The 25,908-nt window shown below is 43.1% G+C and overlaps 2 protein-coding genes across 3 annotated transcripts in view; one reads left to right on the top strand and one right to left on the bottom strand.

Moving 5' to 3' along the window:
- Positions 1–15,676, top strand: part of LOC126528218 (uncharacterized) — a 27,156-nt gene extending 11,480 nt beyond the window's left edge. For both annotated transcript variants that reach the window (XM_050176106.2, XM_050176107.3), the window contains 3 exons: positions 2,900–2,995; positions 5,906–6,004; positions 7,294–15,676. In XM_050176106.2, coding sequence (XP_050032063.2) covers positions 2,900–2,995; positions 5,906–6,004; positions 7,294–7,407 — 309 coding nt within the window. In that variant the 3' untranslated portion in view covers positions 7,408–15,676. The remainder of the gene's footprint in view (positions 1–2,899; positions 2,996–5,905; positions 6,005–7,293) is intronic.
- Positions 15,629–25,908, bottom strand: Nse1 (Non-SMC element 1). Its single transcript, XM_050176108.3, has 5 exons — positions 25,681–25,908; positions 23,633–23,844; positions 20,059–20,205; positions 17,623–17,739; positions 15,629–15,850 (listed from the first exon to the last, which is right to left on the bottom strand). Exons 1-5 carry the CDS (start codon positions 25,793–25,795, stop codon positions 15,725–15,727), a joined length of 717 nt encoding a protein of 238 aa, XP_050032065.1. The 5' UTR covers positions 25,796–25,908; the 3' UTR covers positions 15,629–15,724.

Here is a 25,908-nt window from a genome sequence, read left to right as displayed (position 1 = left end):
GACATTGAGACATGATTTGGATGTTCCAAAAAACTAAGTTTTTTTTTCACTGAGTTCTGACAAAGAAACAGTGCCAAGACATCTCTTGTTTTTAGCTGTTTGGCGTCTCATATCACGCTGCTTCCACTTTGAACTGTCCCAAATTCAATATGTATATGTAAGTCCTTAGTGCCATCTGCTGCATTCTGCGACGTCTATGAAACTGTTCTATACATGCTCAGTTCTTCAAATACCAGCGAGGCAAGTTTATCTTAAGCCAGTAATGTAGGGGTATTCAAATAGCTAAATATTTAATCGAGTACCAGATATTTTCTAATTCCTAAGCAAAGTGAAATAATAAGAAAGGATAAAGGTTGTGTGGAATCTGGTACAAAGAAATGAAAGATGGCTAGTTTGCACCAATTAATACATGTAATGCCATTCAGAATTGAAAGTCCAGCCAACTGAGGAGATGGTAAAGGAGGAACTAGAGCAGGACCATACATGCTGCAACGAGCATCAGTATGTCTCCAGATACATATGCAGTTGTAGAATGCCGTTTTTCGTTGATACACCCCACATTCTCCACACATAGTGAGATTGTCAAAATAATAATAAATTGCTTTGCCTAAATTGAAGAAAGCAATTAAAATAAGCTGCCTAAAGGCGAGTCATCCTTCGTTAATGACTGGGGATGGTCGAGCAGAATTCATCTGCATCATACATTTGGCTCAGCACTGCCGTCTGTCTGCAGCAGCTTCAGCACTCCTGCAGGAGATTCACTCAACCACTTTCATCTGCTTTTCTCCCTGTAAAGCCCTGTAGGTGTTGTTATCCTTTATATTCAAACAGAAACTACTATTATTCAACAATCTTAAATAGTAAATTCTCAAATTGAAACTGTGAGTAGAATAGCGAGGACTATTCGATTCGTATTCAACAATTTTTAATGTTTCCACACGCCTACAAGAACCTTGTCTTGGATAGGAATGAACAAAGTTCTTCTCGGTTCCATAACTATTTATTCCATAATTCTTTTAGAATTTCATGTAGGGTTCTGTTGATAAATGCTTAGTCGCAAAGTGCTATCCGATGGGGACTGTTCTAGGAATCCATGAAATATTTTCTACTTGTAAGGCAGAAACCTTAATGTTGTGGTCGCTCGCACACTGCTGTTGGCGCTCACACTGCAAGATCACGCGCCGCCGAATGACTTATATGCGTTCAAGCATCACGAGCCTCCATGCTTGCTCCGGCCTGATCTGCATGCTGAATTGCCGCTACATGGGCGAGACCAGTCGGTCCTAGTGAGGGGAAGGCGAGCTTGTGCACACAGCAAGGGAGACCGTAGGCGAAGCTCTCCTGAAGGGACAAGACATTTGTTATGCTGGGTTTCGATACTACACAAGCTTAACAGTACAACCGAATCGGAATCTAATTGCTATACAAAAGCATGGCCAAATGCTCGCCAGTGGCCACTCATGGCACACCATGACATAGAAAAACAAAGCACCCAGTCTAGAGAGGCCACCTATCCTTCGACCAGTGCCTGCCATAGCACACGCGGCAGCAGAGAAAATCGAAAGAGAAAAAGCAAAGAAACAGATGAGGGCACGATCAGATGGCACTGTCTCAGGACATAGAGAGGATGTAAGAGTGTGCATGCCTGCCAAGGCCGGGACCCTGACGAGCCGAAGTAGCAGTCGGCCGAGAGGAACACACATACACCTTCCGACACATAGATGTGGTCTCCCCAGGCCCCGCCTTACGCAAGGGCCTGAATCCCGCCGAAAATCTGGGCCATGGGGCAGCCCGCTAACCCCCCCCCCCCGTGGGCGATATGACAGCCAAGTGACCGTGTTTTATGACTTGCTGCCATTCCGTCCAGACAGGGAGGCGAGAGACACGGAGCTCTCGGAGACACAACGGCGTTGCACAGCTATTGCGAGCACTTGAAACCCCACAATGTGAAAAACGCTATTGCCTTAGGCTAGCTGTCTGACACAACGCAGCTCCAACATTCTGAACAGTTTAGCACACAGGGCCAAAATGCAAAGCATCATATCTTTTGTTCACTACTGTAAGTTAGCATTACTCTGTAGTGTTACTTTAACTGTAGAGATGTCAAGAGCACGTGGAGCAGAATTTGCAGCACAGCCCAAGTTCAATGTTTACTGCGAGTTATCTGTGACGCACACAAGCTCTGCAAATGACCTTCTAAGAGTGAATTTAGACAGCTTCATATCAGAGCAGAGCTTTCTTACCAAACCCTCTTGAAATTAACTGACTGTAGCTACTGCTGCTGTCTTACAGAATAGCTCGCAAGCAGAACAATAAAATTATTACGGGTACAGTGGTGTGATCGAACCTTGGATCTCCTAGCACAACAGCCTGATGCTGCAATCATTACACCCTGCACAGTCCTCTTGTGCCAATGCCAAGTAGCAGTAGTTGGCCGCACATGCAGGAATGAAATAGGCAAATGGTAGTTGAGTGCACCACTGCATACATCTCTCTCCTTCATTCTTCTCGCGACAAGCATCTCCTTCATCCTTGCGACATCACCACGTCGACATCTCAAAGTGCGCATCCACATGAACTGCTGTACGCATTTTGGCATAGCTTCTAAACAGTGTACTGACACGAATGTTGCATTACATTAAGGTTATGACCTGCGGAGTGCATAAACATAAGCATTGCATGAGCTCTTATGTTACTTGGGATGAAAGTGAGTACATTTGCATGCCGCACGTTTAGTTTTATAGCATTCAGTTAACCACTTCAAGAAAGGTTTGCTTCAAATAAGTTCCAACAGGTGCATTGGACCTGGATAATATTTTTTATCTCTCTCTCTCTCTTTTTTTTTCTTCTTTTTTAACTTCACACAGCAGTGTTTTGAGCCCTAGCCTCTTTCTCGCAGGATGGTGCAACACCACTTTTCAAGGCGGCGCACAAAGGTTACGCTGGCCTTGTCGAGCTTCTTGTCAAGCGTGGTGCTTCGCTAGGCCTTCTGAAGGTATGTCACAGGCAAAACCTCGCCAACTTCTGTGCCAGCAGTTTGCATCTTCTCTTACGTTTCTTTCTTTCTTATTTTGTGGCCCTGGAATTGTCATTATAAATTATAAAAGGTACCATCGTGGAATGGAGCTCTGTAACGCATGTCCATTTGTTTATTTGAGTAGTACCTTTACTTTCACCGTTTCACAGTGACTCGGTGGTGTTGGCGTACCTGCCAACATTTATGATTTTATCCTAAAGTGTCTGATTTTGGGAGCTCCTGTATATCTGCAGCATTGACACCAATAATTTTAGTATCTTTTATTCCCATCCAGTTTAGGGCAAATTTGAATTTAAAAGAATACAAAGCACAGTTGCTGAAGCTTAGAATGACCAAATCTTTAGTAAGTTGGTAGGGATCCATGTTACTGAAAGGCAAATGCACAAGCACGGATACAAGTAGAAACAAAATAGAACGAAGGTTAAAGGATAGTCAGAATTTCTGTTGTCCATCTCGTTCCTTTTTGTCTCCATGCTTGAGTGCCTGTCTTTCATTAACACTGCTCCTGACCAATTTTCTCGGCCAAATTTTTCGGACCCATTGGTTTATTCAGACCCGCCCACAGAAGCACCACCCACTCATTGAACCAATGTACAAGGGCAATCGAGTTTTCGGTTGCCATTACATAAATATTTTATAAGCAAAACCTCATGAACATTTCTGTTTGTCTATTGTGCAGAACATTTTTACTGTGACTAAAAAGGGGAGCGCGTGTTCACCTCATCAATTCAGAACCAATTCTTCACTTTTTGTAATAAGCAGTCAGCACTTTGACTATAATAAAACAGTTTTTGCTATTTCTCGCATAATAGAGAGTTTAAGAATAGGGGCTCCAAATGTTTTGGGGCCCTAAAGATATAGTGTCGAAGCCACTGCGCATGCGCGAGACGCAAACTGCGTTTGGGTTTTGCGTTGGGAACGCTATTTCACCGATTTAGCGGGAGCCCAAATAGCGGCCCCAAAAGCTTTGCGTCGGCAAATATGGCGGCACCCATCGAAGCGACGGCTCTAACCTAGCACTAAACTGGGTTTGATTTGTGGTAACACATGAAGTTCGCAAGCTAGGAGAAGTGACTGCGGTTATCGCTTTCTCTCAACTAGCGTGTGTTATGAAGATTGATTCATTAGATGCCGCCGATTCCGAATTCGATTGTGGATATTATGGCTTGTAGGCCTAACACAGCTACGCTTGGCTGGTGAAGGCATGTAAAGTTGGTTTGCTCAACTAATTGTTTGCTGCTTACAGACTAATCTCTAAATTGTAATTAAATGCGAATACACGCAAGTCAAAATTACTATGCCTATCATAAAATGGTATATTTTATATAATTGTTTGTAATAGCTTTTCTTTGACGCCGTAGTGGCACTGTCAGCGCAAGACGCTATCTGCAAACGTAAAACCCTATTCTAAAACTCTCTAATTTTAATGTTCTTTTGGCTTCGACTCTAGTATTCATCAACTGTTAAGTTGGCAGGTCTGCTGTGGTGTTCTGCTGCTGAGCACGAAGTCACATGTCAAATTCCTGGCTGCCACTAATGCATTCTGACACTTGCATAGTTGGGTTTAGGGGCACCAAAATTAATCCGGAGCTCCCACTATGATGTCTCTCATAGCCGCACTGTTGCTTTGAGACATTTAAGCACAATGATTTAACATTCTCTGCACTGTCTTTCACTCTTGATGGGCTGTCTCTGCTTCGGTTGATGAATGGTGATACAGCCATAGATCACTAACCTAGTCCTGCAGATATGTACTTGCACTGTGCATTTCACAAACTTGGCAAAGTGTCAGTTATGTATAGCATCAAGTGTGTGCGCGTGCTTGCATGTGTGCATGCACACATGTATGTGTTTCTGTTGACAATATGTTTAGTAAAATGTGTGCAACAATTGAGAGATGCAGCGATGTTTGGAATAATAAGGGACATACTGTGAATGTCACCAAGTGTCTTACGTGCCACGAAGTCTGTGCAGTTTGCAAAGTTCCAGCAGTGTGCAGCAAAATGTAGTTTGGACATTCTAGACTCTTAAACACTGCACAAGAATTAGGCCACAAGAAGGATGGGTCACTAAAAGGCACACCATGTTAACCTGTGTCAAGACATTGTTGTCACAGTGGATGCTTACCAGTGCTTGCGAATAGTGCTGAGATTGTGCTGAAGCATCGTAAACAGCACATACGTTAAGATGGCATTTGCAGATCTTCTGGTCTTCGGCAGCCCCACCTGCCTTCCCGGAGTGCTGCGAACCCCCACCCCCATTTCGTTTTTACACTGATATGCTTGTCCATGACTTCTCGATGATTGTTGCGAGGAATGAGTCTTTCTCGCCATGACTACCAAAGTGCAGAAGTGGTGGTTTCAATCGTTAAATTCGATCTCTGATGTAAAATTCCACCCAAGGGGTGATAAAGTCAGATTCGTTTTGGCTGCTTGCGTAACCCAGGAGTTCTGCGAACGGCATTCTAGGGTACCCTAAAATACTGTCAGCAGAATGCCTGGGTTCTGCTGAACTCACTTTGGGAACCCCTGCTCTATGAAAAAAATAGTTCCCACGTGGGTGCATTTGTGAGCCACCAATTTCAGTGACAAGTGAAGAGTTTACTTATCTATCTGCCTCGCTAAATGTGCGTCGATCTTTTTTGTTGCATTCTCCTTGCTCTACGCATGCCGCCTTTACCTGTTTAAAGTGCTGGTTGAAGCTTTCACTTCACTGTCAGCGCTTGTTTGTGCCATTTCGTATTTCTGCGCAACGTCTTGTTCGTGCTTTAAACATGGGCTACAACACATCTCTGATGTGCCCAGTTGTACTGTGCTGAAGCGGCAGCATTCTGGTAAAATTTCTTTTCTTTTTTTTCTTTTTTTCTAGAATGGTGAAAGCGCCCTTCACGCTGCAGCACTTTTTGACCACCTAAGTGTGATCAAACTGCTTCTAGCTGCAGGAGCTGACCCGCAGCTGAGGAACCAGGCAAGTTCAATTAAACCTTTTCCATGAATGCCCGGCGATGAGCCAGCGCATTTATGTACATGTGAAATGGCCACACAATGCAACCGGTTGAAATTGCTACAGTCGGCAAAGAGCACTCACATGACCTTTAATGTGTCAATACAGAGCACGTCATAAACTGGGTTTGTATTGAAAAGGTGGTATGACACGACAACCACCTAAGAGAAAAACGATTTCACCTGTGTTAGTAAATTACGCTTTTACAGCAACGAAAAAATTCGCTCTTACCCTGAGAAGCAGCTTAGTAAGCAAGAAAATACGCAAGAAGGGATAATGAGTGGCAACGCTGCCTTGAAATTTCTGCACCAGTGATGTTACGAATTTTGATGACATCTGCTCAAGAAACAGTAAATTTCTTGTAAGTAAGAAAGGATTGCATTGTATATTAAAAGAGCCGAAGATTGAACTTTACAAGTGTTAGGATTATTTAATGAGGCACAGTGTCCCAAATGCAAGAACACATTTTGAAATTTGCGACATCACTGATGTACCAGAGCCAGAATTTTGGTGCAGGATTCGAAGATGGTGCTTTGGCCTTTATCTTCTAGTAATCAACCTATTACCGCAAGATTGGTGAAAATTGAGTTTTGAAAGAATAATTTATACTGAGCTGTTGTTTTTCTTTAGTATCCTTTTAACCGAATGTTACTGGTAATAAGCGTGTACTTGAGTGACAACAGAAAGTGCTTGACATTCAGCCTGTCATCACTTAGCATTTTCTTCGTTGTTTGAATTCTTCCTCTCTTGGACTTTGAGCCATTGCCTTGAGTGCCAGCCTCAACTTCAACGTCTTTAAGCCTAATCTTGTCACACCCCTACCTCCCGTCACCAGGGCAACGATGGCAATATTTCGCCATTCATTTATGGTCAGTTCCACTAATTTTACCAGACGAGCTATCCTAATTATCAGGAGTGCACTCTGTTTCTCACATCAGAATTTTTTAAATTGTAGTCTGGCAGAGTGTGAAGCAATGCTTTGCACTCGATCACAGTGGACGTCATTACTCTTTGTTCACATGATGCAACGCACTCTTGTAGGTGGAATTCGTACCTCAGCAGCAGAGCAACACAAGAAAGGAGAAATACATGTGATGCAACCTTTTCCAAAAGATACACTAGAAGACGTGTCCACACTCTGAATCGAGCAGTGGGAAATAAATTCACCCTTGCAGAGCAACAAAAGCATGCTCCCGATTACATCAGCGAAATTCCCTTTGTGTAACTGATGTTTTACTGTTGTTTGCTTGCAGGATGGAATGACCCCACTCGACCTCGCTCACGAGGCTTCCAACACCCAGATCGTCGACTATCTGAGGCAGCACATCGCAGCGCGTCGCCTTCCAGACTCGACGCGCGCCTCCTGACGAGGTCTCGTGCCCAGGCTGGAATGAAAACCCTAAAGAACTGTGCCACAGGCCCATCTATTTTGCCATCTCGCTCGTCTTGCAAAGACCTTTGCAGCTCGGGGGCAGCGGGGTGCCTCAATACAGTCACGTTGTGATGCTTGTACCGGTGTCACGCTTGTAAACCTTCCCATGCGAAAGCATCAATGCACTTTGAAATCAAAGCTGTCATTGAAGACTTGAGAAGTTGGTATGGTGGTCATGTAGTAGCACGTGAAGGAGTTTTGAAGCGTGGTTTGCTTTTTGCGATGTTTAAGGTTCTCTCTAGCAAGCTGAAACTGTAAAGGTGGACCTACACGGCAGGCCGGACTGCGGGCCAATTGGTCATGTGATATAAATGTCACACGCAGCATCCGTCCGGCTGGCCAAAAATAGCAGACGGCAGGGCATATCTACAAAGATGTTCTCGTGTTGTACATGACAAACTGACATTCATTTGAGCTCGGACAATGCTGAGCAAACAGTATATTGCAGTTGCTCCAAGTTGCTCCAAGGCCACCGTGCTCCAAGCTCGGTGGTTGTATATTGTATAAGTTCAACATCGTACATCGCTGTTTATTTGTTAACTGATATTGCATGCAATTCATAATGTCACAGCAAAAACAACCATACAGCTGCTGCTTCTGCTGTGGGAAAACAATGTGGGATATCACAGGATGGCTATAGAAAGATCAGCTATGCATTCAAAACACTTCAGCATACATGGTTGTAGGGAGTTTTAAACTGTTTCGCTAGGCCGACCCAGGCAAGCATGTTGGCTTATTGCCTGGTACGAAATTCAAGCTCTCATTACAACGGTGTTGGTAACTTGGCAAGAAGGCCACTAAATTTAGCGAGCTTTTAGTCACCCTAATGATTGTCTTTATGGAGTTTTAGCAAGTTTTTTAGTGATGCCAATAACCAGTAAATTGCCCTGCTAAATTTCTCTGAGACTGTGGCTAATGTTGCCAGTTTGCCCCTATTTTATCCTATTTTATCCCTAGGAGCAAGGCGCTTCCATTTGTCTTTTCCCTATGCACTTCCATTTGTCCCTACTTCTAGATATATTGCAGGGCTTATTAGTAAGCTATCTGAGTGCATTGAAACTTGTTTTCTAAGCAAAGCACAGTCTTTAGATTTGATGCCGTTTTGGAAAATCGTGGTTGTTTACATTTCTCAGTTTCTGACCATTGGGTTGCCGCCACCGGAGGTGATTTAAAGCTACAGTTTAAAAAGTAATTAGGAATATGTGTAGGGACGTTCAAAACATAAAAAAGGACAATATTCGGAGGAAGTCATCATCATCATCATAACCACCACTTGGTGATTTGTTCCCCCCCCCCTTCCCCAAAAATGTTACTAACACTGGTGCGCACGTGATTTCAGCTATACAATTTTTTTGCCGATGTGTGACTACACATGATTCAGTGTTTTACTCAGCACATTGAACAGTGCCTTGCAGCTAGAAACTGAGTGCAGTATATAAACTTCATGTAAGAAGAGTTTAACTACAATTGTGCACATACGTATCTGTTCAACCAGTCAAATTGAAGCGAAGCTCTGTTCCAAAAACACGCTTATGGTGTGAAAAGACTGTTTTTATTAACGAGCTGCTCACCGCAGGACACGGGGCTCGTCTTGTAACTTGCACTTGAAAACTGGAGGGACATTAAGTTGCTCACAGTTTATGGGTGAACGCCTGCACTCCCCTCACTTTATTGAACAGTGCTGTATGTCATGCACTTTCGATTTCTTTAACAGTTACTTTACTGCAAACACGTGACTCTTTTTCTCAGAACTCACTGGAGCTGGCATCGGAAAGACCCATGAGGTTAAACAGCACACCAAAGCAAAGCAATTGAAAAGGTTGAAGTGAAGGAACAATTGACGGGCAAACTAAACTGCTATTGATGCTATGCATTGCTGATCTGTTGTTCGGCACTTGCTGGAAAAGTTGGTACTCAAACATGTCATGTTGCTTTCCCATCATGTCTTGTCCCAGTTATCAAGGATTCTCATGAGCTCTACTGTTAATGACATCTCTGAAGTGAACAGCGCAAAAGATGCTACAAGTGACTGTCGCTTGTCCCATGTTTCGCACTAAGTATTGTATTCCCTTCAAAGATGTGGCCTTACCAACTACCTTCAGGCCTTAGTTCTATTCAGGTGCACACTTGTATTACCTTAGTCAGTCGTGAACAACCGTCGTGCAGTCACCGGCAAATGTTTACAGGTCATGGCTTTGATGACAGTCGTGACTTTGCTCCTCAGTGGAGGCGCGGCACCTTTAATTTAATGGATCACCTCACAGGTAGAAAAAAAAAGCTGCTAGAAGCTAAAACTTTGAGTTCAAGGCTGTATACTCCAGCTCTGTGAGAATTTAGTCTTCCTTTCAGAATTCTTCTGTCCTGTATACTTTTGTAGCCAACTGCACATCAAAAAAGAAAAAAGAGTCTGCTTAATAGAGTTATGGCACCTTCGTTGTGAAATCCATGCTTGTGCGGCTATTGTTTCTAGCTATGCATTGTGCGCTACAAAATGGTCACTCAAAGTAGTACGAAAACACCGTACCTTACGTGTTGTCCATGGCCACTCGGGATGTTTGTTTTGCATTTCTGGTGGTCGTCTGGCAAATTTGGAACCTGAATTTCTCCGCATACATTATTCATGTTTTCTTGGCATACCGTATGTTGTGTAGATGAAAGGAGCCAGGCACAAATGGCTCACCTAGTTTGTAAATTGTTGGCCCATACACACTAAAAAATTCATTTGAAGGTGCATTTTGGATAATACCGTGCATGGGTGCCGTACCTGTCTCTCTGGTCCAGAATAAGTTAAAGGTAAGCAGTTGTCTGTGGTAATGCGAGGTGGACTTCACGATAGTAGAGACGGATGGCACCTTTTACTGAGGCAGTTACTGCCGAACTGATTCATAACGGAGTCGTATATGTAGCGAAAACTCCTTCGCAATATCCAATATCTGTTAAAAGTGTGCGCACCTATATTTGCAAGGAAAAAAAATACTGCGATTGGCTCCATGCAAAAGAAACGCAAGCGTGCTGCCTCCAATAGGCCAGCGTAAGGGTCTCGCTGTCGATTTTATTGGCCCACATCCAGGCTTGTCATGGTGATATGTGGCACATGATCAATACTAAATTAGAAGCATGCTTTGCACCGTCATCAATATGAAGCTGTGTGATCACAAGGGATGGCAGATTGACTTGCCAGCCGCAGCTCAGCCAAGCCAAGCCATTCGCCAAAATGCACATGCTCGTCCAGAATGTGCCATTTCAAGCTTGTCTTGCTGAGGAGGTGACATTTTTACAGCCAGAATGCATGCTTTGAGCTGTATGGAAACCAATATTCACTTCACTCTAATAGATATCGTTTCAGATCTAGCATTCTGGATTTGTTATAGCAATAGAATACTTGTTGATAAAAGCATGGTTAACAAAACTTTAGGTTTACTTTGTTATATGTGATAATTCGTTATATTCGTGTTCACTTTATTGAGATTCGGCTGTACTTTTCCAGTCTCGCATTGCCACACACAAAACTTAATTCTCATTCATTCTCATCACGAATGAAGCAACCAGCCGTGGTTGCTTAGTGGCTATGGTGTTGGTCTGCTAAGAACAAGGTTATGGGACCGAATCCCGGCCATGGCGGCCGTATTTCGATGGAAGCAAAAGGCAGAAACACCTGTGTGCTTATATTTACGTGCACGTTAAAGAACCCAAGGTGGTCCGAATTTCCGGAATCTCCAACAATGGCGTGCCTCATAATCAGATAGTGGTTTTGGCACGTAAAACCCCATAATTTAATTTTTCTTAAATCATGGATGAAGCAAGCAGGTAGTGCACCCAATTGTGGTAGCAAGCAAAATGCACTGTAAGATGCCATCTCTACATGAAATTTAGATGCAATAGAACCAGCAGTTTAGTTGGAAGCCAGAAGAGCCACACATCACCACAACAGAAGTACGCTTTGTGAAGATGATCCATTATTCATCAAATAGCACAAATTGTGGGTACCAGGTCTTTAACATGCCAAATGTGAGTAATTACAATGGTAAAACACCCTGAAAAAAAGTTGGAAGTAGGCACAAACTGAACAAAAATGTAGTTGCTTACACATTACTAAATCCTGAATGTGCATTCGGTGTCCCTACAAACATGTGGAATAGGCCTGGTACGAACATTGCGTCACTTGCCAAATGCCCGTGTGCTATATCCTCGCAATATTTGCTAACATGCACTTAAGTAATGAAGTGTGGTCTCAGATTACGATCTTGCGCACCATGCTTCAGTCGGGAGACAGGCTTTTTGAATCGCTAATAATGTCTCAACTGATATTGGTCACTGATTGGAACTGTTCTGTTACAACGAATGCGAAAGCTGAGAACTATTTTGACAAAAGTGGCATCAACCAATGAAAGCTTTATCTCATGCCTTCTCTATTCAAGTATGCATGAAACACAGAGGTCTCTCATAGGCCGAAGAGGTCTACTACTTCGATTACCACTGACAAGCAGCTGATGATCAGAGCTTTACTCCAAGAGCAACTAAACAGTGGCGAAGGCTGTCAACAAAACCTTGAAGGCCAACTGCAACGTGATTTTGGACTGCGTAAAAGGCCTAGTTTCATATAGTGTAGACATATGGCAGTCTCTATGCAAAATTTTACGTTTGAAATACGAGTAAGTGCATTACAAAATGTTTGTGAAAAGACAAGTTTTTTATACCTCGGCTGGCAAAGAAAGAAGAAAAACTGCCATTATTGCTTGCTAAACATGATGCTGAGCCTGGAGCATTCAAAACTGGCGTGGTGCCTCAACATGACCTCGACATGCTGAAAATCTCTGAGGCCATCTCCTGGGTTCTACGTTGTGGCTGCTGATCACCAGGTGTTCGTGTAATCTGTCAAGGCTGTTAATTAAAGACGTTTGACAATTAGCAGCTGTACAGCTTTGCCAAGACTGTTTTGATAGCATAAGCCACTCTTTTATAACTACTTCAACCAAAGTGAATTCTCATTGCAGTTTGCCTTTAAGCTAATGAAACTTTGGAACCCAAATATAATGCGAGAATTAGATTTAATGTGCCAAAATCTACAGAGGCCGCGTCGTACTATACATGAAATGATGTGGTATTTCGAGCAAGTATTGAAGAAGGTTGATTCAGTTTTCCCTTTTACACAAAGGCGAGCTGTGCAATATGTCCATGTGAAATTCAAAGGAACTGGTTAGATTGAACATTGCACAATTCTGACTGGTTCTCATGTCCAGACAAGGGTTGATGTAATGCAAGTTGACTGTATGTGAATAGCAGTGCATGTTTCAGCCTGCTTTACGTCATGAAAGTTGAGCTCTGAAAGCTCTGGAGAACTGCTATTTTTTTCGTGCATATATTTTCACGCCAAAGCACTTACGCCCGCCTATTAATGATCTTCCACGCGAGCCGAAGCTGTTGTGAAATGTCCTTGTATGAAATTCGCGACGGATCATGATGTAGGCGAGATTTAACCAGTGGTAACGCTTGCCTACAAACACCAAACGGTCACATGAGTCTGCATAAACAGAGTGACAATGCCAGTGGCGTGCTACAAATGCCACTGGCATTGTTTGCAGGTGGCTTTCACACTCTTATTTTCTTGAAACAATATAAATGTTGATGTAGTTTTGCATAAGCGGCATTGCATAATGCAGTGCTAGTTGCTTGCATAATGTGTAATGCCCTGGGTGTGTCTTGTGCTATGTGATGCTGTGCGATGCTTTCCCGTGCAATATGGAGCACCACAGCAGCATGTAATTAACTGTACATATTTCACGCACGCCTACGAAAAACTTGCCTTGCCACTCACTGCTCTCCGAGAGACCTTTGCAGGTGGCTTTCACGTGCGAATTATTTTTCTTCAGCAGAGTCTCGCATAGATTTGCACAATTTCTTTCGTGCCTCACTCTCGGCGTCTTGAGTGATTTTGTGCTTATTTTAGCAAATGTGGCAAAAGAAAAAAAGAGCCCCACCTATGTGTCGAAGACTACAGTCCTTATTCAGGCACATCAGATGAAACAAACTCCTCTATTCTAGTTTTTTACGTCTGCAAAGGACAAATTCTCCTACAGTGTGCGAGTGTAAACGTGTGTGCATGTGCTGTTTGTGCGTGTGAGAAGGAGCCTGCCAAGTCGGAAGGCAAATTTCAGTGCCATAATCCCTGCGCATTGTACGAAGGCAGCGTACGTTATTTCCAGAGTGCCAGCCATGGAGAAGTATTGTTTACAATATTTCCAATTGCCCTGTTAAATGTGTTGTCGAGTTTTGTTGTATGTCGCGTGTTGTGTTAACTTAAAAACTACCTATCCTTCTGTTATGCTATGCTGGTGTTAATCTTTTTTCTCAAAGGAAGTGAGGCACACTGTGGAGTGCTGGGAGCAAACAGAATGTAGCTCCAAAACCTGATATTGAGATTGCTGAAAGCCTTCTAATCGTCCCACCTAAACTGGGATTCCTGGTCAATTCATCCATGCAGTAATACCATTGCACCTTAGAGAGGCATAACTGCGTTTTGATTACCTGCACATAGCTAAGGCAGTGGCACAAGTATTCAGAGCACACAAGCCGTGAAAGAAATGGGGTTTCTTCTCGATGGTTAACCCCTTATCCAAAAGATGCTGTAATGGAACAGTGGTGCCATCTGTCATTGCTATGGTGAAAAGTGTTTGCTGTAGCCATGACAGATGGCGCCACCACTCCAGTGCAGTGGAATCGGCACATTTTGAGTGGCATTCACACGACATAGTGAACCATTTGAGAGTCTTGGGTAGATTACGAGCGGCAGAACTTTAGGACTTCCGAAGGGTTTGAGAACTCTGTATGCACCTCGCCGTTTTTGATATATGTGAATTGCTTGGGCTTGCGTGCATCTGTGAAGGTTTATTATTAATGACAACAATGCCTTGAGCATCTTCTGTCGGGCAAGTTGTTTGCCGCACTGCCATGTTTATCATTATCTGCTGTATAGTTGGCACTAGGTCTGTTGTACGTGCTTGTGTAGACACAGCAGATTTGCAGAAGCGGGGTTTAAATGGCACTTGCACCCGTGTACTGAGTCGTCTGCTGTGCTGCTACTATGCACCTGTACACCTGCACCAAGTCAGCACCGACAGAAGAGAAGGTGCAGCAGAATCGTGAACCAGCCCTGCACCTTTTGAAACGGAACGGTTTGGTTCAGATGATGCCATTGGTTCACCGCTGAAACGAATAGCAAGGTGCAGCATCTCGTAAACTGGTTTGGTACGAGCGAATTGAACAGACGTACTATCTTCGTCATATCACACTGGAATTCGCAGCCCACACGCCATGCAATATCTCAGCACATCTGTAGACACGCTTCCCCACTTGGCAGTTTACGCATTCATATACATGCAAAACACAGAAATTATCTCGTGAAATTATTTCCAACTGAAGTAAATTTGCTGCATTTAAGAGAGAAAACAAGTGCTACTGGCAGCAAAATTCTGATCCAAGGCCTTGAATTTCTGAACAAAATCTGCAAAAAAAACCTTTCATTATTGGCAACAAACTACAATAGGCATTCTTTTTTATAAAGCTACAGTTTGCCGTCACTTGTTCTAAGGCACACATTTCCTTCGCTGTCCTCATTTAAGTTGCACTGCTTTAGTTTACCCTTACACTAACTCATCTAGCTTACACCAAGATGCTGTCACCTCACCCATAGAGCAGCACATGTCTCTGACGAGTACTTAACAGCACAGGAAATTTTAAATCTTGCCTACTGACGCACTTAGTTTGGCAATGTAGACGTATACTTTGTGGTTAACCATGCGTCTTCATGCTATGCTATCAAGACTTATTTTCATTGCACTCCACGTTGTTTTGAATAGGTAGGACCATGCAGTGACTTTCCAGTGAACCAATCAACACCGTCTTGAAAGCACTAGGTCAATAGATGCTGGGTGCAGGAAATGATTGTGAAACTTTATTTCAGATTTTTTCAATGATGTTGGCATTGCAAGACAGGCAATGCAAAGACTTGTGCCATGTGGCAGAATAAAAAAAGAAAGCTTTTGTTATATACTATTTCACTGAAAAAAAAAAAAAAACCTGCTGTTCACATCCAATTTTTCATGCTGTCACTTTGAAAATGAAGTGGTCACAGTCATTTCTATCTTTGGCTCATCATGTACAGCTTACTGATCCTGTCAAGTTTTATTAAATAATATGTACATCAATTTCAAGCAGTGTCTTCTTGCAACTTCTGTGTCCCGACAGTCTTCAGACTACAACTCCCACGGCTCGTCGCAGCTTGGACAGCTTCCGGATGTGTGTGATCTTTTACGAAAGATCTGCGTTGCACAGTGACTGTGGAGCTTGACGGGGCAGTTGGGGTTGGGACACAGCTCGCCCTGCAACAACAGAAACAGACATGTTGTGACAGTGCCAAGAATGATGTGAAATTGACCTTTGTCTCAACATCAGGTGCGCACAGAATCATCTCTTTTGATGTCCTGCGGTCAAAGCTCACAACCCTGAAATAATTTGTATACGTGAAACAGCCACAGACTGGTTGCGCCATCTATCAGAAATTGGTTAAACTAAAATTTGATGTGGGGTTTTGTTTTTACATGACAGATGACAGGACAAAGCTCATTGGCCATCGGTGTTGCTTTCCGACATGGCCAGTAGGTACGAAAACTCCGAAAATTTTTTTTTAACAATGCAGAAACGCAAGAACAGTTTATGAACTCTGATTCAGCGGACGTTGATGTTGACTATGAGGCCTCTTTAAGGGACAATGAGGGCGACGAAGAGGCCAAGTTCCTTGAGAAACAATTATCCTAATGGGCACCAGGTAGCCCTCTGAAGGCGCCCGCAGCGCCTTAGCGAACAGCGCCAACAACTGCAGCAGTACGAGCAATGGAATGCGATGCAACGCTGGGCAAAGGCATAAGGCATACACGCGGCGCTGCCTGTGATTTCGGAAGCCTGAAAAATGCATTTTCGTGCATTTTCTCTTGAGTAAAGTTGCCACTTGCACAAGGCAGTTAGCAATCTTTATGCCTCTCCAACTAGTCCAATCTTCAGTTTTGGATGAGAAACGGCAGTGCTGGTGCACATGTAAAGATCAGCATCAAGCGTGTGTAAATACGCCACTAAGTTGGCCTTCACTATCGATACAGAGCACACAAGAGTCTGTACCAGCCGCAGCAAGAGCTGGGGAGCACCAGGAAAAAAAATATACCCTTAAGGAAAAAGATTGAGCCACTGAGAGGAAGGCATATGTATGACTGCAAATCCATGTGTTCGCCTTGAGCTCTGGAGTCGCCACAGCTGCGCAGGCGAAGACGCGCGGTTTCCTCGAAACACAAAGCTCTTGCAAATGAACAGCTCCTAAATTCATGCTACAACAACTTGACAAAAACAGAGAAACACCAGAAATGTATGTGCCGTCCCCTACAGACTATGCATGCATGACAAGGCTTCCCACCGTTCGAGCTGGTGAGACCACGATAGAAACCAATGAAACTGGATGGGCTCCCCAGCTTTAGCTATGTTTAAATAACCGTTCATGGACCCCAAGATGCAACATGTTTGCTGGAACTTGGTTCCACGGGGCATTTTGGCAAGACAAAAAAGAATAAACGACGGAGCATAATCAATCGTCGTAGCTGACGGCTGCGCCTGGCCCAGTCGTCTCTCATGCCATTACGTTTGCAGTGCCACCACATGAAGGTTCTACCAGTCCAAACTCGCCCCGCATTCTCAGGACAGGACACAGAAAGAATGCACACAAAACAGTCGCTGTGTGCATTCTTTCTGTGTCTTGTCCTCAACGCACTGTTATAACCATGTTCCATCAAGCCAGCAACCAACTAGCCCATCTAAGTCTCTTCTTAGCCCATCTACGTCTAACTAGGCTTCAGATATAATGAAGTGAATATAAAATTTTCTTAGGCATGCATTTCAATCAGTATTCCTGCTGCTATTACGATTGTAAAGAAGTAATAGATATAACGGAGTATGCATAGCTCCACCTTAAACTTCATTACAGCAAGGCTTTACTGTATAACATTTGAGTTAAGACAGCTGTGTGTTTGCCACTGCAATGTTGAGTCGTGACGGACTGCACAAAATGTCAAGCCTCTAAAGAAAATTCGGACAGGAGAGGAGCACTTACCTTAATGCACATCTGCTTGCACACGTGGCAGTTAGGAAGCTCTTCACCAAGCTGCTCTCGAAGGTAAGGCTCCATTTCAAGGAGTGTCAATGGGGCCAAGGATATGTTGCCTTCCTCCTAACAAACAACAGAATGCCCCAGGCCATTAAATTCGTGCAAGCATGTTGTGAAGTGCTGCGAAAGTGAACAAAAGGTGCCAATAAATCTGTAGTAATTTAACTAGGCTATTACAACACCAACAAGCTTGCTTTACAAGTTTAGTTTTAAGCACTATAGGCACTTTCAAATGGGTAGTTCACAAAACAGAAACCAGACGGCGCCATCACTTGGACGGACACTTACGGAGTTTCCTACCATTACCTAAAAAAAATAAAATTATGGCAGATCCTACATACTTGTCAGAATCAGTGTTCATTGAAGCTTTCGTGAAGCACTCTAATTAAATGGTAGGCAAAATATGCACGCATGAAATTTGATTTCGTGTCCAAGTACACACAGGGAACTCTTTGCATTCCTCTCCCATCGCATAAGTTTTGTGTCATTTGACGTCACAGTAATGCACATGTAACTGTTCCTCTTCAACACTACATTTCACAGCATAGCAATTATGTGCCTGCCTAGCAAGACGTGAAGACGCCCACCAAACACAGCACGTGACCCGTACAACTACATAGCCTCCAAGATCGAATCAGTTTTGATTGGACTATCTCCGTGATTACCCCGCTTTACGCAACGGAACCTGACCGAGCAGACGCACCAAACCTCGAGAAAAGAGGCATAGAAAGCTTTGCTTTAATAAAAGAATTATGCACTTAAAGATGTATATTTGTTGCAAGGATATTGAGTACCATTTGTGTTTTTTTTGTTGTAATTTCATCGAGAACAGCGTCACTGGCACATCTGTAGGGGTAGTACAGATGGATATGCTATAACCCGATTATATATATACATATATCCCCATTATAACTGGTGATGCAGTGCTGTTGTATGTATGGGGATGCGCTTTCGTAATACTGACATCTTCCTTGAAGAGCTAGAAAACTTACAGCTTTTTATCTGTAACAATGGTTGAGCCTCTGATAAAAAAAAAATCTGTGAGATGCTATTTTTTCAGTTTTATCATGTAAGAACCTTGCGCAAGGTAGTACAATTATGTGAAACATGATCAGCACTGACACACCAAAACATTTGGAGAAATGATGACAATGTATGCAGTCAGAATGCATCAGTTTCAATAATACATATTTCTTTATCATTGCTTATTTTTTGTGATATATGTGATTACACATTAATTAAATATGTGTTATAGGTGAATGGAGACTTCTTTACATAGGGCTTCTTGTAAGAAGGCTTTACTTAAGCAGCCATACAACATCTTAGGCAAGGAGGCCACATTCGAGACAGGCCAAGCCATCCATTTTCCTTTCCCTGGTGAAGCTGTACGTGTTAAAAAAAAAGCACTTGCATAACCAGTGTTGCCAGATGTCCCTCTCACGTAATGTAAGAAATTCTGCTTCTGGCCATCTACAGCATCACACAGAACACAAATTCTTGGGCAGGGTGTGTGCTAATGCCCTACAGCTGCAATATGCGGCATTTACTAAGAAAGAAAATGGCAAGCTGGAAGAAAAGCATGCAGTGTCGTAACTTGTAAAACCAAAAATGGGCCTTCAGGGTGCCAAACTTAGCCTCTGGGAAAAGGCCACAGTTCTTTGCCACACGAAGACAGCCCACGCCTGAGGCCACACTTTATGCAAATAAAGTGTGCAAATAAACAGGCACTTCCAGCAATGCTGCATCACAAACACGTAGAGAATTGACTGATTGCAAGCATACCATATTTATTCGAATATAAGCCGTGGTTCTTTTATCCAGAATCCTTAGCCTCGAAGTCGCCCTTATACACGACACTGATGGATTCAGTTACTGTTTCAATATGGCAACAGCAGCACCGCATTTCTAGCAATCCAAACGTTATATGAAAGTGCAAATTGCAGCATGGTAGCACAGAGCGTGCTGCCATGAAGCCACACTATAAGGCGCAATTCACGCTGCCGTGAAAAAACAAAACTCATGTAGAGCCCACACCAATTACTCCGGTTACACTGGTGGCTTCCGATTATTTGGTATTTCGGGCAATGCCCACTGAGTCTGAACAATCCATCGGCTACTCTATATTGCCTTATATTTGAGTGCATACTTAAATTCTTTTTCTCTGGTCACCCAACTGCACCCCTGCCTTATAATTAAATAAATATGGTATGTAATGCAATGCAATCGAACACTGTTATCGCTATTTGTAGCAGAATTGAGTGAGTGGTGCTAGGTGCACTTTCAAAGGTCTTGTCCGTGACATAAGTAGCCCACCTGTTCTAATTCACTTCCAGTCATCTTAACTGCAGAATATGGCACAGATTCTGCGAGTTTGGCACTTACCACAATCAGACAGCCAAGTTCGACCATCTGATCAACAAGACTTTGCGCTGTCCTTATCTGAAGGCCCATATCATTATCATCGTAGACCATGTTCAGTGCTGCTGTTGAGGTTATGCGCCCGCAATTGGACGCTGCAATCTTCAACACCTGCAAGTTGTACCGTAGAATCAGAACAACAGATATAGCAGTACCGACAAATTTTCCCAAAGCCAACCCTGTACACAAGCTAATCCTCTTGGTGGCTCGTGGTAAATACAGCCTTAGATTACTTTAAACTAACGCTTTGGCTCGAGGTGCTACACATTTTCCCTTTCAAAACAATGTGTATGTGCCATGCTCTGAGCAAGGGATAGCACTTCAGTAGCATCATCGTCATCATAATCATCATCATCTTACTTATGTCAAATGCAGCATGAAGGCCTCTTCCAATTAACCTGGTCTTGTGCCAGCTAACCCCATTTCACGCCTGCAAATTTCTTAATCTCATTACACCACCTAGTTGTCGGTCATCGTCGACTGCACTTCCCTTTTCTTGGCACTGATTCTGCAACTAATAGACCTCGGGTTATCTGCCCTATACATCAGATAGCCTGCCCAGCTTCATTTTTTCCTCTGAATGTCAACTAGAATGTTGGCGGCTCCTATGCTAGAGCACAAAATATTCTTATTTATTTTTGTGCATTTGAGCTGCGCGCCAGCTTTTCTCAAGGAGGACATGTTCCCATTATGGGTCCATTGCCAAGTAACCATTCAATTAGAACTCACTGTCGCATGTTAGTGATAAAACCTGACAAGCAGGGCAGGCAGGTGAACAACCAATTTAAAAGAGAACTCTTCACTGGGTGAACATGTGGCCTCTAAGTCAAGGTACAACTTGGCAGTGCCGGTGGCAACAATGCGGTCAGCGTATAGAACAAAGATGCTACCACATTGTTCCCCATTCATAGAGGCATCATTGTACATTCTGGATTACCTAGACGTAACCGCACAAGTTCAATAATGTACTACAATAATCGGTTCTCACCTGCAATGCACACCCCGACAAGACAGACCCATCCATCTACATGTGGCCACAAAATTCTACATGCATAAGCATTCTAATATCATTAGCGTATTTTTATGGAGCAATGAAGGAAGAGAACAATCAAGGGCATGTCCTTGTGAGACAATGTTTGGCCAGCCATCTTGACTCTTTCTGTAGAGAGTCTGTAAATACAATGTATTTCCTACGACCCCATAATACACCACACACATTGACATGAGTACGATAATAAGGCACATCATGTTTAATCTGACAAAACATACAAGGCAATATTTTCAGTTCAATTTCCTTCGATTGTATTGACTTCAGCCACCAGAGACCAACATCTGCTAAAACAAGATGGCCACGTGGACGAGTTGGCCAGAGTTCATCTTGAACGGATAACACAGCGCAAATGAACAGGCACAAAAGGAAGGAAAAATGACTACACGGCATGATGCCTGATGTTTTCCTAAAGGGAGGAAGCGGGGCTAAAATGACGTTTGCCGCCGGAAAAGTGCATTTTCTAATTTTCTTCGTTTTGCATTCCTAAAAATATAAAGCTCCTCACCAAGTTTGGTTGTATTGTGCACAATAGAAACGAAAAAAAAAAGAGAGCTTTTTTTTTACACTGCGTTGAAAGCGCTTATGAATGCCGTTTTCAAGATGAGGCCATAGAGCTGGAGAGGAGGCCAACACGGAGTCAATTCACTCGTTAGAAAGTTTGCTCTTTATACTTTCTAGTGATGAAAGACCTTCTGTTGAGGGTATTGAATAATGCTGGAAAAAATACAAAATGGAAGACAGGCACATTTTTTGGCCACAGAGAGTTCGGATTGCCTGCAAAGCCAAAACTGAAGCTTCGATGGGTGGAAACACAACTCGTCACATTTCATTTTTCCCAACCGCAGAGTTTTTGTGCACAGCCATGTTGTGGTTATTGTCAGCACTGGTCCTCTTCATATTGGTCCAAATTTTTCTGCTGATTCACTGTGATCAGCAGGTGGTCAGTCTGTGGTGGACTATGCCAGCCACGAAGTCTTCAACGCATAAAAGATTTGTAATGCAAAAAAGCACTGCAATAGAGAAGCAATTGCTACGGAGAAGTGTCAAGTTGAAGGAGAGGGCCTAACCTACGCAACGGGGGCATTCGATTGAGCCCCGTCGTCCGACGAATAAAATGGCATGTTTTGAAATCTTTGAAGCGATACTTCTCAGTTCGGACTTTTTGGCAGATTCGCACAAAACTATTGTTTTGAAACTCCAATGACTAAAATTGTTTGCAAGATCCTTTTTAGGCAGGAAATTTGTTAGGAACTAGACTATGGAATGTCTAAATTGCTTCTATCAAGAAGGAAGTACTACACAGTTCTGGATCACAGTGAAAAAAAAAAATGGCTTCCAAGTGATGCAATTTCGACAGAAAGAGGCATAAAATTGCAAGCAACTGCTGCTACCCTGTATTATAGGGCAACCAGATGATAATCATTCAGAATATTTTCTTTATAATCCTTTTAATAGTTTTCTTAAGGTGAGACACTCATCTTGTCAATGGGTCATTCATAACCTTTTTTTCCATTTGTGCTAAAGTAATGAAATTTACTAGGTGTTCTAATGACACGACAAAATATTCTGCCAAATTCTGATAAAATTGGCTGGTTGGTTCAAGAGTCTGTTGAGAGATTGTTTCTTTCCTCCTCTTGTGTCTGTTCATTTGAGCTGTGTTACACCTTCAAAATGAACTTGCTGAAATACTGAGTAAAAATGAAGAAATAAGAAGAGCCAAGGATCTCAATTTTTTTTTTTTTTGTTGATTACGACCACATAAGCCAGCAGACAATGAAGCTAGGGAAAGCAGAGGGGACATTATCTGTTCTATTTTATTGAAATGTGGAAATGATACGGCAAAAGAAAATGAAAGTCAGTGAAACAACAATTTGCTGCCATAGGGAGCTCCACATCCTCCACATAACGCATGCAACGAGCTACCATTAAGTTGCAGCATTGGCGCCCTCCCCCTTTACTCTTCCTATACACAGTTTGTTGGATATTTCACATATTTCGGTTCTGTATCTAACGCTGGGAGTGTTAGCCAGTGCGACTCCGAGTTATCGTACACTCCACGAAAATGTTGCACCCTTTTGTGCTTGTCTTGTCCCCAGGCAATAATCCACATCTACCTTGGGTGCCTTTCCAGTCTTTTACACTGCACGCCCGGCACTTTCAAGTCACAGCGTAATATGGCATTCTTGACAGGAAAGTGCCGAGCGCAATTCTTTAAAAAAGGAAACGCAAGCAAGACAGATGAGCGTTGTTTGGGGACAAGATACGCCCCAATGGATGTAAATGTTTTTATGCAGTGTGGTAGATGTGTAACATCCTTTCAACCGCAGGCATACCATCGTGTGCAAACAATAGGAGCAGGGGCCTGGCCAAGCCTCAGTTTCATGAGCTATGACGCACCTTAATTGCATCGCAGCTGCAGCAGTCTGGAATCGAACCCACAACCTTCACGCGGGGCACGAGAACATAAGTGCGCGCTTTCAAGCTCACCAGTTTCTTGAAGAACTTCAACTCGTTGCCAGGGAACTTTGTGGCACACTTTGACAGCGCATCATCCCTCATGTTTACAAGAGCGTAGAAATGCGAGCCATCTTCTTCACTCACACCACCTTTGATGCGCATGTGAAATGGAGATAATTTGTTGTTGAGAACAGACACAAACTTGGCGAGTGCTTGCGGGTTGCTCACTTCAATGCATGGAACTGAAAAAAAAAAAAGTGAGGGAGAATCAGAGTTACCGGGAAGATTAATTTTTTTTCTCCACAAGAAAGTTCCGTGAAACACTGCACTGACTGTAACAATGCGCAACATGTTTGCAGTGTTATTGTGTACACCATATGTATGTACGTACATATGTATGCACATACACATACATAAAGACCACGAACGTTGGCCTCTGTCTACTTATTCTACTCTGCACAAATGCTTTAATGTTTCACAGTTCTAGCAAACTAGTCCATGTAATGGTACTAGTAACAATGTGCACCCATTTTATGTCACACACACACACACATGCTGCTTTCTCACGAAGGAGACCGTAGGCAGGGACTGAACCACTTCATAAAGAAACAAAGGCAAATGAATAAGCCAGCCTTGGCTAGCTGATTTATGGCATTAATTTGAACAGCACACACCCAAGGCTTGGCATATAAACATTCTTGTGCGCTGCCTCCTCCCTTCTCACCCCACCTGATACGGTTGGAGGCTGGAACCTTCCTAGAGCTCAACAGAAAAAACCTGTACATAAGTTGGCCTTCGCTAAACCTCCCTGAGCATGTTGCTTCTGCAAGGGAAGCTTTAGCTCGGGTATCAATCATCACTCACAGCGCATACATAGACGGAGGTCAAAAAGGACGACGTAGACAAGTGCTGACTTCCAACTGATTTTTATTTCCAGAAACAAACGTATATACCCTGAAACACCAAGACAAAAGCGCCCTCTACAAGCAGCAACCCGACATGAGAATGCATTCAGAATTTATTACCTAAGATGAACGAGAACGCATGTGCGACCTCAGGAAAACCAGTTCTTTGTCTGTGTTAGTAAGCCATCAATCGCACTAACAGACAAAGAACTGGTTTTCCTGAAGTCGCATATGCGCTCTCGTTCATCTTAGGTAATAAATTCTGAATGCATTCTCATGTCGGGTTGCTGCTTGTAGAGGGCGCTTTTGTCTTGGTGTTTCTAGTGTTCCTGTATATCAGGAACACTAGGTGTTTCAGGGTATATACGTTTGTTTCTGAAAATAAAAATCAGTTGGAAGTCAGCGCTTGTCTACGTCGTCCTTTTCGTCCTCCGTCTATGTATGTATGCGCTGTAAGTGACGATTGATACCATGGAATACCAACTAGCCCGTACTCAAACCTTGCTTTAGCTCGGGGCCAACCCCATTTCCCTATTTGAACACACGAAGAATGCAGTGATGCTGTCTCTAGACAATGACTGGACCAATTCGAATTAAATTTGTTGCATTGGAGAGAGAAAATTGCATTATAGCAACAATAGGAAGCAGACTCTTAATTTACGACGTCAACATTTCTTTTTTTTTCATAAATTACCTAAAATCGGAGTTGGAAAAAATATACAAGCACCAAGTTTACACATTTGCAACAGCGCACCAAAAACAGATATCGCAGTTCTGTAAACGAAATCCGTTAAAGCATCTAAAGGGGACATATTCTACATAAGTTTAAGCGTACGTAATATTGTTATGTTTACGAGGGCTTCGCAGAAGTCCTACTAACAAATTAGCAGTATATTTAAGGGCAGTGTACGACACATAGGTTTTTACTACATTATATGTATCAGCAGGCGCAGTTTACATACTGCGATACGTTTTAACGCTGATTTTCATATTTGTATACATGATATTGAGTTATGACTTGCCATAAAGGCGGAGGTCTTCCTAGTGAGTTGCGTCAACGTTTGGTCCAACAGCAGCTTTACCAGCTGATCTGAATGCTTGCGGCAAACACCGCGTATGGCAAAAGTGGTACAACGGTTTCGAAGTCCGCGATAGACTGCACGCTTTCCTTACCGTCGCATTTACTGTGGCAGTGCCGGACTAACTCCTCAAATTCAGGCAGAGGCAATAGCTTCCGTGACATCATAACCTGGAGGAAAGTACGGTGCAGGTCTCCGTAAACAGTCATAGCGGACTGCGGGTGAAAAGCGTGCTTCGAACAATCACGTTGACAGCAAACGGTAAATCACGCGCTACGCTCCGAAACATGCGCCAAAATGCTCGGATTGGCTATCGGCCATG

The sequence above is a fragment of the Dermacentor andersoni genome, chromosome 9 (assembly GCF_023375885.2).
Source record: "Dermacentor andersoni chromosome 9, qqDerAnde1_hic_scaffold, whole genome shotgun sequence".
NCBI classification, from domain to species: domain Eukaryota; kingdom Metazoa; phylum Arthropoda; class Arachnida; order Ixodida; family Ixodidae; genus Dermacentor; species Dermacentor andersoni.
Note: the sequence above shows the minus strand (reverse complement) of the source record. Positions and strands in the feature narration are given on the sequence as shown.